Raw genomic sequence first — 11,774 nt, forward strand, 5'->3', positions numbered from 1 at the left:
CTCTGTTGTAATAAAAATCTGTGCAAACATTTCCTCTGAAGGGGAGAAGATGAAAGACCCAATGCCATTAAAGCCAGAAGCTGAAAGATCTGACTTTATTGTGCAGTGTGTGTGTGCGGACATCAGTGAGTCAGAGAACTTCTCATATTAAGAGTGTTTGAAGAGACAGAACAAAACTAAAGGCGATGCAGCGCTGCTCTTACAGACTGTCAGAGAAGTGCCTTTTAGCTCTGGCTGCTCAGTCAGGGTCAGAGTTAGTAATCTCACTGAGCACTGAATATGATTTTAAAAATGGCCGATCGTCCTTGCTGAGATGCTTGCAAACAGTTTTTGTCTGCAGTCAGCTTTTATTTCAGAGTGAATCAAATAATAACCAAACTTTTCTGTTGTTCTGTTGCAGTGAGGGCGTCTTCAAGTGTCCAGAGGACCAGCTGCCGTTGGACTATGCCAAGGTACGATTAACACTCTCACAACACACTTAGATTTACTCCATCTTTTTTTTTCTCAAATATGACAATAATAGCTCCATTTACAAAACACAACAACAGAGTCTACAGCCACGCAGCTCTGTGAGGCTGTAGCACAGTGCTGCTTTGACCTAAATGCTAATGTTGACATGCTTACGTGCTGTTTACCATGATCACTGTCGTAGCTTAGCACTTTGGCATGATAACAACTGCTGATTAGCAGTAAACACAAAGTACAGCTGAGGCTGATGGGAATGTCATTAGTTTCATAGATATTTGGTCGTAAACAAAAGTGTTTAAAAAATGTTTACCTGGTTATGGCACTGAATGAAAAGTCAGAGAATTACCATTAACGTATTTTGGGGGTGACATGAATATGTGCACCAAATAACATGACAGCTCATTCAATAGTTGTGGAGATATTTCCGTCAAAACAGAAAATGTCAAAGGGACAGATCACTACAAAATCAAAAATACATATTTTTCATCTTACCTGTTGTAACTTATATCAGTCTAGATTGTTTTGGTGCGAGTTGCCGGAGATATCAGCCGTAAAGATGTCTGCCTTCTCTCCAATATAGTGGAACTAGATGGCACTCAGCTTGTGGGGCTCAAAGCACAAAAAAATACATTTTAAAAACTCGGCAGCAATGTCTCTTTCCAGAAATCATGACCCGGTTACTCAAGTCGGAAGAAGAAGGAGGAAGCATGCATCTACTCATAGACAAGAGGCGACAGAGGGAGATGTAAACATAAATGGTATCCTCTTTGGGTGATTAGCTAGCTCAGTTGTGCTAGGTGAGCTAGCAGTAGATGCACACTTCCTTCTGTGCAGTGATACAGTCAATGGGTGTAGTTTGGTAGATAGAAAATAGTTCCTACATAAAACTGTTCACACCAAGGTCTGTGGATTATCCTGAGTAACCGGGTCATGATTTCTGGAAAGAGACATTGCTGTTGAGTTTTCCAAATGTATTTTTGTGGAGCTTTGAGCACCACAAACCAAGTGCCATCGAGTTCCATTATAGATGAGAGAAGGCAGACATCCGTACAGCCGATATCTCCAACACACCACACACTAAGCAACTCACCACAAAACAATCTAGACTGATAAATAGCACTACAGGTCAGAGTAAAAATATGTATTTTTGATATTGGGGTGAACTGTCCCTTTAACCTCATAGTAGCAATAGAGGAAAAGTCAACAGGATTTACCCTCTTGGGACCTCTGACACAAAATGACATGCCAATCCATCTAAAGGTTGCAAATATATTTAAGTCTTGACCAAAGTTTTGGATCATCTGTCATTGCCATCCCTGGTAAAATGCTTAAATAATTGAATACCAAAACAATTTAAAAGTATCACACAATATTTAACAGTTAAATAATGGGGAATGTAAGAAACATGAAAATAAAACAGGCTCTTTACATTGTTAAATTTAAGAAAAGGCATTCTGATAAAAGAGATTTAAAAGATGTTACAGATTTTGCAGACGTTACAGAAAAATATCAAGACACAAGTGCTGGAAAATTGTGAACAATCTTGTGTGCAACCAGGAAAAATGCCAATCAGAAGAGAGGCAGCTCAGATTGTGACATATAATCCTGCTACATTAGATCTAGATATAGTTTGGGTGTGAGAAGAGGAAAACTATTTTAGAGATGCTGACTTTGACTTTAAAATGTCACAACAAAAAACTGAATATTTGTACTAGTCAGTGCCTGGATAACATATAAGCAATAATGCTTAACCCAGAGTCAGAGGTTGCATTTCATTACCATTTATTATATTGGAAAACCAGACCTCTCAGTTAATCTGAACCACAATTTTTTCCCCAAATAAATCTCCCTGAGAAGAAAATAAAACTGTATCTAAATTTCAACTGAACTCTTTCTGTCTTTGTTTTTTGAAGGCAGTTAATCAGATTGTGCCTGAGGGGGGATGGAGGGGGAGGGGAGGGGGGGGGCAGATAGTGACTAACTGCATTTAGAGTCCGAGGATGTCTCCCTCTCACGTGACATCCCCGTTGTGAAGTGAAAAGAGTGCAACAAAAGGATAAGGACTTAATTCTGAACGATGCACGAGAGACTTAAAAGCCGACCCAACCAGCAGTTAACGATTGTCCCTGTTTCCGAGCAGCTTTTGGCATCGATTGAAAGAAGACTGCTGTATGTAATCCTCCCATGCAGTTAGTTAGCATTAGCCTGAATTAGCCATCGAGCCATTAACCCTGAGCTGCAGCAGTGCAGGTCTGCATGCTGTGCTGAGAGCGATGAAGGCGCCTGTAATAGCAGGGACTCCCCACGGGAAGGATGTGCTCATGGCACACCTGTCAGACGCTGTTATTTACCAAGGCTCCCAGTCGCCTGCAAATTACCCCGTCTTGGTGGTCTACTGTCAGGGTTATTGTAGCGCTCGCTGCACACCGTCCTTCAAAAACGTGCACGAACACAACCTCAATGCTTCTGCTGTAGTAATCGTAGTAGTAGTGGGACTAACAATGGCTAAAGCAGACAGAATAAACCCCCAAGTTGGAGCTCCAAAGAGCTTAACCCCCCTGATCTGCCTGGGACTAAGTTATTAAAAGGTCATTATAGCCGTCTCCCTGCAGATTCCAAGACTGGAACAATGAGAGAGTGTTTCAGTTTGCTTTAGAGGATTTTTTTCCTCTTTGCCTCTACTGAAAGAATGTGATTATGGCAGCAAAAAAGTCTGCTTCTACTGTTTAAGTGCAGCAAGTCAAGCATCTGTTTTAATGGTAGATATATCTGTTTCTGTAAAGCCTATTTAACAAGTTAATATGCTTATTTAGTCTGGCGGAGGCATCTATCCCCCAACACAGCAGCTAAAAACAATGAGTCAGGCAAGTGTTTTATATTAGGTTATTTTCTAAACGAACTTTTGATTTAATGGCGGTTGCTCCCATGTTTTGGTGCAGAGGCACGTGAGCGCGACCATGCTGTTACTGAGCTGTTATTTGTTTAGAGGGCTGTTGTGACATTTTGAGGAAGTGGCTTTTCTTGTTTGACCAGTGCTGGGCTCGTGTGACAGCCCAGGGGGATGGAGATGCAGAGCAGAGCTGTAAATCCTCAGGACAGGGTACTGTAGGGGAGGATTTGGGCTGTTTGGGCAGAAAACTGACTCATCCTCATCGCTCAGTGACCGAGGAAAAATAAATCTTTTCCTCTGCTCTCCGTCTCTCTCAAAGGTCCCATAAACCCGTAAACTGACTCATTATCACTGCAGCTACCGCGTCGGCTCACTGCTGCAGTTTCTAATACGATGCGAACAGTTTGACTTTCCAGTGTGTGCATGTGTGTAGCTCAACATTCAGTCTTTTATGATGTGATGTAGTCAACTCTGTGCATGAAGTACGAAGCTGTGGTGAAGGAAGATGTGTTTTGCCTAGCTTAGCATAAAGACTGGAAGCAGGACAGCTCTGTCTAAACATAAAAAATACAAACAGAAATGTAAAACCGACAATTTCTGTTTTTCAATGGAGTTAAATGTTGGAACTATTTCATAACATGTTCCCAAATAGAGTGTCACTAAGAGAGTACAGACCTCCGCTAAGGAAGCATAGGAAACATAACCACCTTGGCAAAGGTAACTCCCCAGACAAAGATGCACTGCGCATTATTTTTTATATGTGACATAACTGTGAGCAAATATGTTGACTCCTGGATTCAGATCCTGGTAATGCAGTGTGTCACTGGATTCCTCTGGAACTGGGGTACAACAGGGTTCAGAAACTGAGCAACTTTTATTTCAGCAGAAGTCACCATTAGAGAAGGAAACTTAATATGCTGATATTTCAAACATCTTTTGATCAACTTTCCAAAGAGAGACAGCAAGAACTGAATTTGAAAAGTACTTTTTGTTAGACTTATTTTCCGTCATTAGGCAACAATATTTAAGCTCTTCAAAAAACATTCCAGTGCAGGACCAATGCAGTGCCAAGTTTTGTCTTTTTATGGCAGTTGGTGAAAACAAAGAAAATATCTGCAGACTCAAACCTCTTCCTAACTGGACACGATGTAAGCCAACATCAGATTGTTTCAGTGTTTTTCCAAATGAGGATATCCAAACCTGCTTTGTGCGTAAGCTAATAGGCTAAGCTAGATGTTGCTTGTTAAAAAAAAAAAAAAAAGCTCACCATGGCTCTATTTTAGCAAAGCTTTGCGCTCCTCCAACCTCACAGCAACAGCAAGCCATTGCTTAGGCTTGCTCAGGGCTTCATAGGCTCTCTGAATGTTGTTGTCTATATCTGAAAAAGTGTCCACTTTATCTGGAGACTTTTTCATGCTCCATCTGCCAGAGTTTGCTCACATGCTGTGTGTTAGTAAGAAGTGTTGCTCAGAAAATAGGTTGGAGGTACGCAAGAATTTGCCAAAATAGAGCCAGGACGAGCATTTTTTCAAACAAGTAAAACGTCGCTTAGCCTGTTCATTGACGCACGGAGCAGGTTAGGAGAAACTCGCGTTCATTTGGGAAGAGATGTTACTCTTTAACTTCAAGTTTATTTTGTGTATATGTACTGTCATTTGTCAAAAAGGGGCATATGCTGCTGTATGTTGTCTGATACATACTGTAAAACTAGTCTGTGAATGCTGATAGCCCTGTTATCCAGCCTCATAGATGGGTCAAGTGCTGCATTGTGGTCCTATGAAAACCAAGTACCTCAATGAATGTTGAATTGACAAATTTAGCTTAAGGAGAAGGAGAATTTTCCCAACACATGGACTGAAATGTAATCCTTTAGTTTGTCTAAAAAAATGAAAATCACCTAACACACTTTTATTGTATGAAAGTAGGTATATTACAGTGTGATCTGGTCAGCTACTGCTACACTGACTCCTCCTGCTTGTCTTCCTTAGATCTACCCTGACCCAGAGCTGGAGCAGCAGATCCTGGCGCTGCCCATCCGCTGCATCCACAGTGAGGAGGGCTGCCGCTGGACCGGCCAGATGAAGCAGCTGCAGGTGAGAAGCTCCGATATCCTCTCATCTGTTCTCCCTCCATCTCTTTTTGTATCTGTGCTTACACTCTGATTTGTGTATTTCCTAACTTGTGTGTTTGTTTTTGTTCCCCTCAGGGACACTTCTCCACCTGCGCCTTCAATGTGATCCCCTGCCCCAACCGCTGCTCCGTCAAGCTGACGCGCCGCGACTTGCCTGACCACCTGCAGCACGACTGCCCCAAGCGCAAAGTCAAGTGCGAGTTCTGTGGCAGCGAGTTCACCGGTGAAGCCTACGAGGTAAACACCAACTGCACACCTGTTTTTATTTCTGTTATTTTTTCTTGTTTCAACACAGCAGGAGCTTGACGTAAACAACCCAGAGTGACGCCACTTAAATTCCATACCTATATGAAAGACGTCTTTGTGGAAAGCAGGAGGAGAGGCTAATGCACATGTGTATGTGTGTTCTGAAATAACACGTGTGTTGGCAGAAAAAAGAGAGAAGCTCTGACTTGGTCTTTCATACCGAATATGTTTTCCTCAGTGAGCGGGCTGAAGCCCTGCTCTCACTAACACTTTTGTCATTTCCACTGCCCCTCCTCTGTTTACTCTGGCCCACATGGTCCCTTCTCTGCCCTCACTTACAGGCGCATTCATCCACCTTTTGGCTCTCACATTGGAATTACTCCATCATGTATCAAATAAAACCTTTCAGTACCACTGTCAAATTAGTATTTTAATTAATGATTATTTCCCTAATTTGGTCAGTGGTTGGTTTAGTCTGTAAAATCCCAAAAAGTGAAAAATGTCCATTTCAATTTCCCAGATTTCCCAGATCCAAAGTAACATTTCAAAACCCAAAGACATACAATTCAGTGATATAAAACAAGAGAAAATCAGCAAGAAAAATCATATAGATTTTCCTCATTAATATATTCAGTTTTGAGCTATAAAAACTGCAGTATATGAACTGTATTTGAGTAAACAGTAAGAGCTACTGTAACTACAGCATTATGTGTTGACTTTATGTCCCTGCTCTAGATTGTCATCATGTGTTTCTCTATCCCAGAACCACCAGGGTGTGTGTCCTCAGGAGAGTGTTTACTGTGAGAACAAGTGCGGAGCGAGGATGATGCGTCGTCTGCTGTCTCAACATGGCATGGCCGAGTGTCCCAAACGCACGCAGCCCTGCAAGTACTGCGGCAAGGAGTTCGTTTTCGACACAATCCAGGTCAGTTTAACACAAAGTTTACCATCAGAATCTCAAATGACCGATTAAGTTCTTTTTTTGAGTGAAATAATCTGTTAATATCACTGTACCATCCTGCATGTGACTCGTCACCTCAGTGGAGCAGGATGGCACAGAGAAAGCCTGCTGTGTCTGTAGGTTGCAGGCATTTATGGTGTCTCTGTCCCATAGCAGCTTGATGTTAGTGTGAGCTGCTGTTTTGAAGCACCTGCCTCTGTGCACATCTGGCCAGAGGCTGAGCAGCTAGTGTCTCTCTCCCCTCCCCCCCACACATTTTGGGGCCAAGATATAATAACCCAGTCTTTGACACAAAGTGTTTCGTAACGCATTCATGATGTTATTTATTTCAGAGTCAGAATGCTTTTTGCCCCTAATATGATATTTAGGGATTTTACTTGACTTTTTATTAGATTTGCATTGCATGATAGCAAATAAACACTCATACTGTTATGTGCCAGTAAATTAGTTTTATTAATTTTATTTTCTAATAATCAAATAATTGTTGAAGGCCTTTTTCAAGAAAAAATGCTCCGAAAATTTGCTTTTTTAGCCCATCAGATATGGAAGAATTCTGCTTTTCTCAATTTTTTTATTATTGGAAATTTAATAGCTTCGGGCTTTTGACTGATGCTCGGACAAAACAAGACATTTGGCAACATCACCTTGGACTCTGGACAATTTATAAACTGAATGATTATTTCATTAAGCAAGAAAAGATTGGAAGATAATAATTGTTAGGTGCAACCCTATTTTTATTATAATTCAATCTGCTGATTATTTTCCCAAAATATTTTTTTCTATAAAACATCAGAAAATCGAGAAAATTTTCCAGACCCCACGGCGACCTCTTCAAATTCCCTTTAATGTCTGACCCCACAATCTAAAACCCCAAAATACTGTATTTAGGTTAAGGTAATTTAAGACAAGGAAAAAGCACCAAAAACAATAACCACAATTAAATGACAATTAATCAATTAACAAATTATCTTCTGATGAATCTGTCCATTAGTTATTTGTTTAAGCTCAAGTCTTTTTTCTATAAGTGTTCTATAACATTGATTGTTGGATTTGCATGTCTTGTTGGCAGCATGTTATTTTCTGTGACTTCTTCTCTGGTCTATTTTTGCAGCATCATTTTTAATACCATGTGTATTTTTGGAACTTTCAAGGACATTTTTCCCTTTGCAGCCATTAATCTGCGACCCCACTGTGCAGTTTGTGTTCTTATCACTCATGTTGTCGGTCAGCAGTGCACACATTAACACTGCCCCCAACTCCTCTGCAGAACCACCAGTACCACTGCCCTCGGTTTCCTGTCCAGTGCCCTAACCAGTGTGGCACACCCAACATCGCCCGAGAGGATCTGGCTAATCATGTGAAGGACAATTGTGGCAGCGCGCTCGTTCTCTGCCCCTTCAAAGACGCCGGCTGCAAACACAGGGTAAGCATGACCTGAATCATATATGCCTGTTTGTCTTTGTTTACATGCTATTTTTTATTATATATCCATCATATCATTGCTCACTGTGTCCAACGTAATGATCTTTCTCTTTTGCAACATACAGTACTGTGCCTGTAGGGTCTATTTTAATGAGAGCAACACTTCTATATTCTGACAGTGCATTTCTGTCTATTTTTGAAACCGACGTCAATTTAAGAAAATGTGGACATGCTCGAGGAAGAGCGGCAGATGAGTGTCATGCTTGCTCCGCTCTGTTAAGAATTAGAAGGCATCTGGAAAACTTGATGTATAACATTCACAGATGGAAAGCAAAAACATGTTTCCACAACAGCAGACTGACCATTAAATATAATAACAAGCGTCTGCGCCTCTTTATCTGGTTCAGTATACAGCAGAGTCAGAAATACAAGTATATCTGGGAATGCAAAGTCCAGCACTGTAAATTAGGTAAACACATACACTGTTCAAATAATGCGCTCTGAGGTGAGCAGATACGAACAGCATCCACATTTTAGCTGTTTTATTTATATTTTTTCCATTACAATTTGCCATAAATGACTCACCACTTCTCTAAGTCGAAACCCACATCTGCCACATCATACACAGAGAGCAGCGTGACTTCCCATTGTGTCCAAATGCAAACATAAGGCCTATGGGCGAAAACACTGAGGTTCAACTTCAATAACTTGTCGTGAGTCATCACCAGATTATTTGTGCAGTGGAGGATGAAACTAATGTTGCACAGGTGTTATTTTTATATCGTATTCCAATATTGAAATCCGGCACTGTGCATGACTTAGAAGTATCAGAACTAGTTGAGTCCTTATATTCATCTAGACCTCCGTTATTTACAAATTGTTTTTACAGAAAAACACAATGCAAAATGTAATCGTATTTTGTCCCTCAAATGTGTTTTATTTGAGCATGCTGACATATAATTGTATAAATGAGTACATACTGTATGTCTATAATTTAAGCAATCTCGATGCTCCAGATACAGAAATATTGAGATGAACAGATATGGATGGCAGCTTCACATTTAATGATAATATTGTGGACATGTACAGTCTGTATGTACTGCACTGTAGCAGCTTTTAAATGATTCATCTCTTGGCTTTCTCTCTGGCAGTGCCCCAAACTGGCTATCGGCCGTCACCTGGAAGACACCACTAAATCTCACCTGACTATGATGTGTAACCTGGTGGGCCGTCAGCGGCAGGAGATCCTGGAGCTGCGGAGGGAGATGGAGGAGCTGTCTGTCAGTCACGACGGCGTTCTCATCTGGAAGCTCAATGACTACTCCCGCAAACTCCAGGAGGCCAAACTCCGAAGCAACCACGAGTTCTTCAGCCCGCCCTTCTATACTCACCGCTATGGCTACAAGCTGCAGGTGTCTGCCTTCCTGAACGGCAACGGCAGCGGCGAGGGCTCCCACCTCTCCGTCTACATCCGCGTGTTGCCTGGAGAGTACGACAACCTGCTGGAGTGGCCCTTCTCCTACAAGGTGACTTTCTCCATCCTGGACCAGAGCGACCCGTCGCTCTCCAAACCCCAACACATCACGGAGACCTTCAACCCTGACCCCAACTGGAAGAACTTCCAGAAGCCCAGCAGCAGCCGCAACTCGCTGGACGAGAGCACCCTGGGCTTCGGCTACCCCAAGTTCATCTCTCACGAGGAGATCAAGAAGAGGAACTACATCCGAGACAACTGCATCTTCATCAAGGCTTCTATAGAGATTCCCCAGAAGATCATGGCTTAAGATCCGACCTTTTTTCTTTTCATGAAGGAGAAAGATGGGTTAAAGACTGGAACTGACTCTTAACCTTGAAAACTTATACACACTTACCCTTTAGATACTTTCTGCCCTTACAGCCTCTCCACCACAGAGCTTGAAGCGAGTCTGTTTGGCTGTGTGAGCTGACTCGGAGGACCTTGATATATCACAGAGGAGAAAGTGTTTGGTCCGCAGAACCATCACTCTCTGGTTTTTCTTTTTATTATTGTTTTTTTTAATCTGTTTGCTGACCTTTTATCACAGTCTACAACAAAAAGCCTTGGAAATCAAACAGTGCCTAGAGAGTTTATCTTAAGTTATATTTTTGTTGTTATTTCCGCAGTACAGATGTTAAAAATTATGGAAAAGATATTAAAAAAAAGGGGGTGAAGGGCTTCGCGAAGCCTCTGCACTTAGAGTAGAGAGAAAGTCAGAAGCTGGTTGGAAACGTCCCGTGGGGGTGATCTAAAGAAGAGGGAGCTCAGCAGACTCAAGCTCAAGCCCAACTGCCTTTTGTTTACATGCTCATACAGTATACTCCTACTGATCCCTTAACAAACACAGAGCCCTTGGTAAGAGACTGCTCACAAGGTTTGTGTACACACAAACATCAAATCAATGTTTTCTAGAGAGAAACTTGCAGCTTGATTGAATTGAATGAGTAGATCAATACCACTTTCATATCTTTATGTTCAATATGAGGCTATAGCCAGCAGCCATTTAGCTTAGCTTAGCATAAAGACTGGGAACAGGGGGAAGCAGCTAGCCTAGCTCTGTCCAAAGGTATGAAATACACCTACCAGCACCTGTAAAACTCACTTATTATTATATATAACACTTTATATCTCATTTGTTTAAAGGTACAGTGGGTAAGATATGAAAAAATGAACTAATATTATCAAGAGAATGTGAAGAATTAACAGTTTTAACGTCATGTCAAAGGCGTCTGTGTTTTGTGTTGCAGAGATATCTGTTGAATTTAGCATGCTAAAGAGCTAGCACCACATTGTCCTGCCTCTAAATACCACTTAAATTAAACCTTGAGATTTGGCAGTGAGTCACTGTAGCGTCCAGGCTGCCCTCAGTCCGATATGAGTGGACAAAGAAGTAGGACTGCCCAATTCAGTGGCATTAAACCAGGTCCCCAGCAAGTGCACAGGGCTTGGAAGCCAATTTTGATAGTGGCCAAAAAGTGTAATTACACCTTCACGTGATGTGTAGACCATCAAAATGCTTCCCCTTGTTTTTTGAGGGTGTGGCCAAGCATTACACATTGCACCTTTTAATCTACAGAAACATCCTTGGACAGAGCCAGGTTTGCTATTTCTTCCAGTTATTAGCCTTAATGCTAGGCTAAGCTAACTCATTTTCCAGAAAGATCTGACAGTGGTCCTCATTTAAAACAGCAAAAAAGCAAACATATTTCCCAAATGTCAAACTGTTCCTTTAAATAAAATTAAACATGCCTCCTAATGCTAGATAAATCGTACAACTTATTAGCTTTTTAAAGCGATGCTAAAAATGCAAATGTGAAGCTCAACCAAGGCTATCTTGTTTTAGAAAGTTCTTTACTCGACAACATTGTAGCTACAGATCCGTCTCTTCTAGTTACCCGCTTCCATCACAGGAACTGTCTGTGACTTGTGTTTGTCAGGAGTTCAACCCAGTCGTAAATAGCTTCAGGAGTGTGTACCACACACACGCTTCATAGTGACCCTGTGAGGCTTTGTGTCCATTGTGGAGTCCACCAATAGGAAAAAAAAGCACCTTTCGTCGGTCATTGATGAGCAGAGCAGACAAAGAGGCCAGTTGCTGGAGAACACGTGCATTTAATAGTGAAGGAAAAGCCATGTGGCC

The 11,774-nt window shown here is 41.6% G+C and overlaps 1 protein-coding gene across 1 annotated transcript in view; it reads left to right on the forward strand.

Annotated features, from left to right (window-relative positions):
- The window catches only part of traf4a (tnf receptor-associated factor 4a), a 42,776-nt gene extending 32,738 nt beyond the window's left edge, over positions 1–10,038 (forward strand). The window contains exons 2-7 of the mRNA XM_033632174.2: positions 401–452; positions 5,347–5,451; positions 5,565–5,726; positions 6,499–6,660; positions 7,964–8,119; positions 9,270–10,038. Of these exons, the coding sequence (XP_033488065.1) occupies positions 401–452; positions 5,347–5,451; positions 5,565–5,726; positions 6,499–6,660; positions 7,964–8,119; positions 9,270–9,902 (1,270 nt within the window). The 3' untranslated portion in view covers positions 9,903–10,038. The remainder of the gene's footprint in view (positions 1–400; positions 453–5,346; positions 5,452–5,564; positions 5,727–6,498; positions 6,661–7,963; positions 8,120–9,269) is intronic.
- Positions 10,039–11,774: the final 1,736 nt, after the last annotated feature.

This window comes from Epinephelus lanceolatus, chromosome 4 (assembly GCF_041903045.1).
Source record: "Epinephelus lanceolatus isolate andai-2023 chromosome 4, ASM4190304v1, whole genome shotgun sequence".
Lineage (NCBI taxonomy): Eukaryota > Metazoa > Chordata > Actinopteri > Perciformes > Serranidae > Epinephelus > Epinephelus lanceolatus.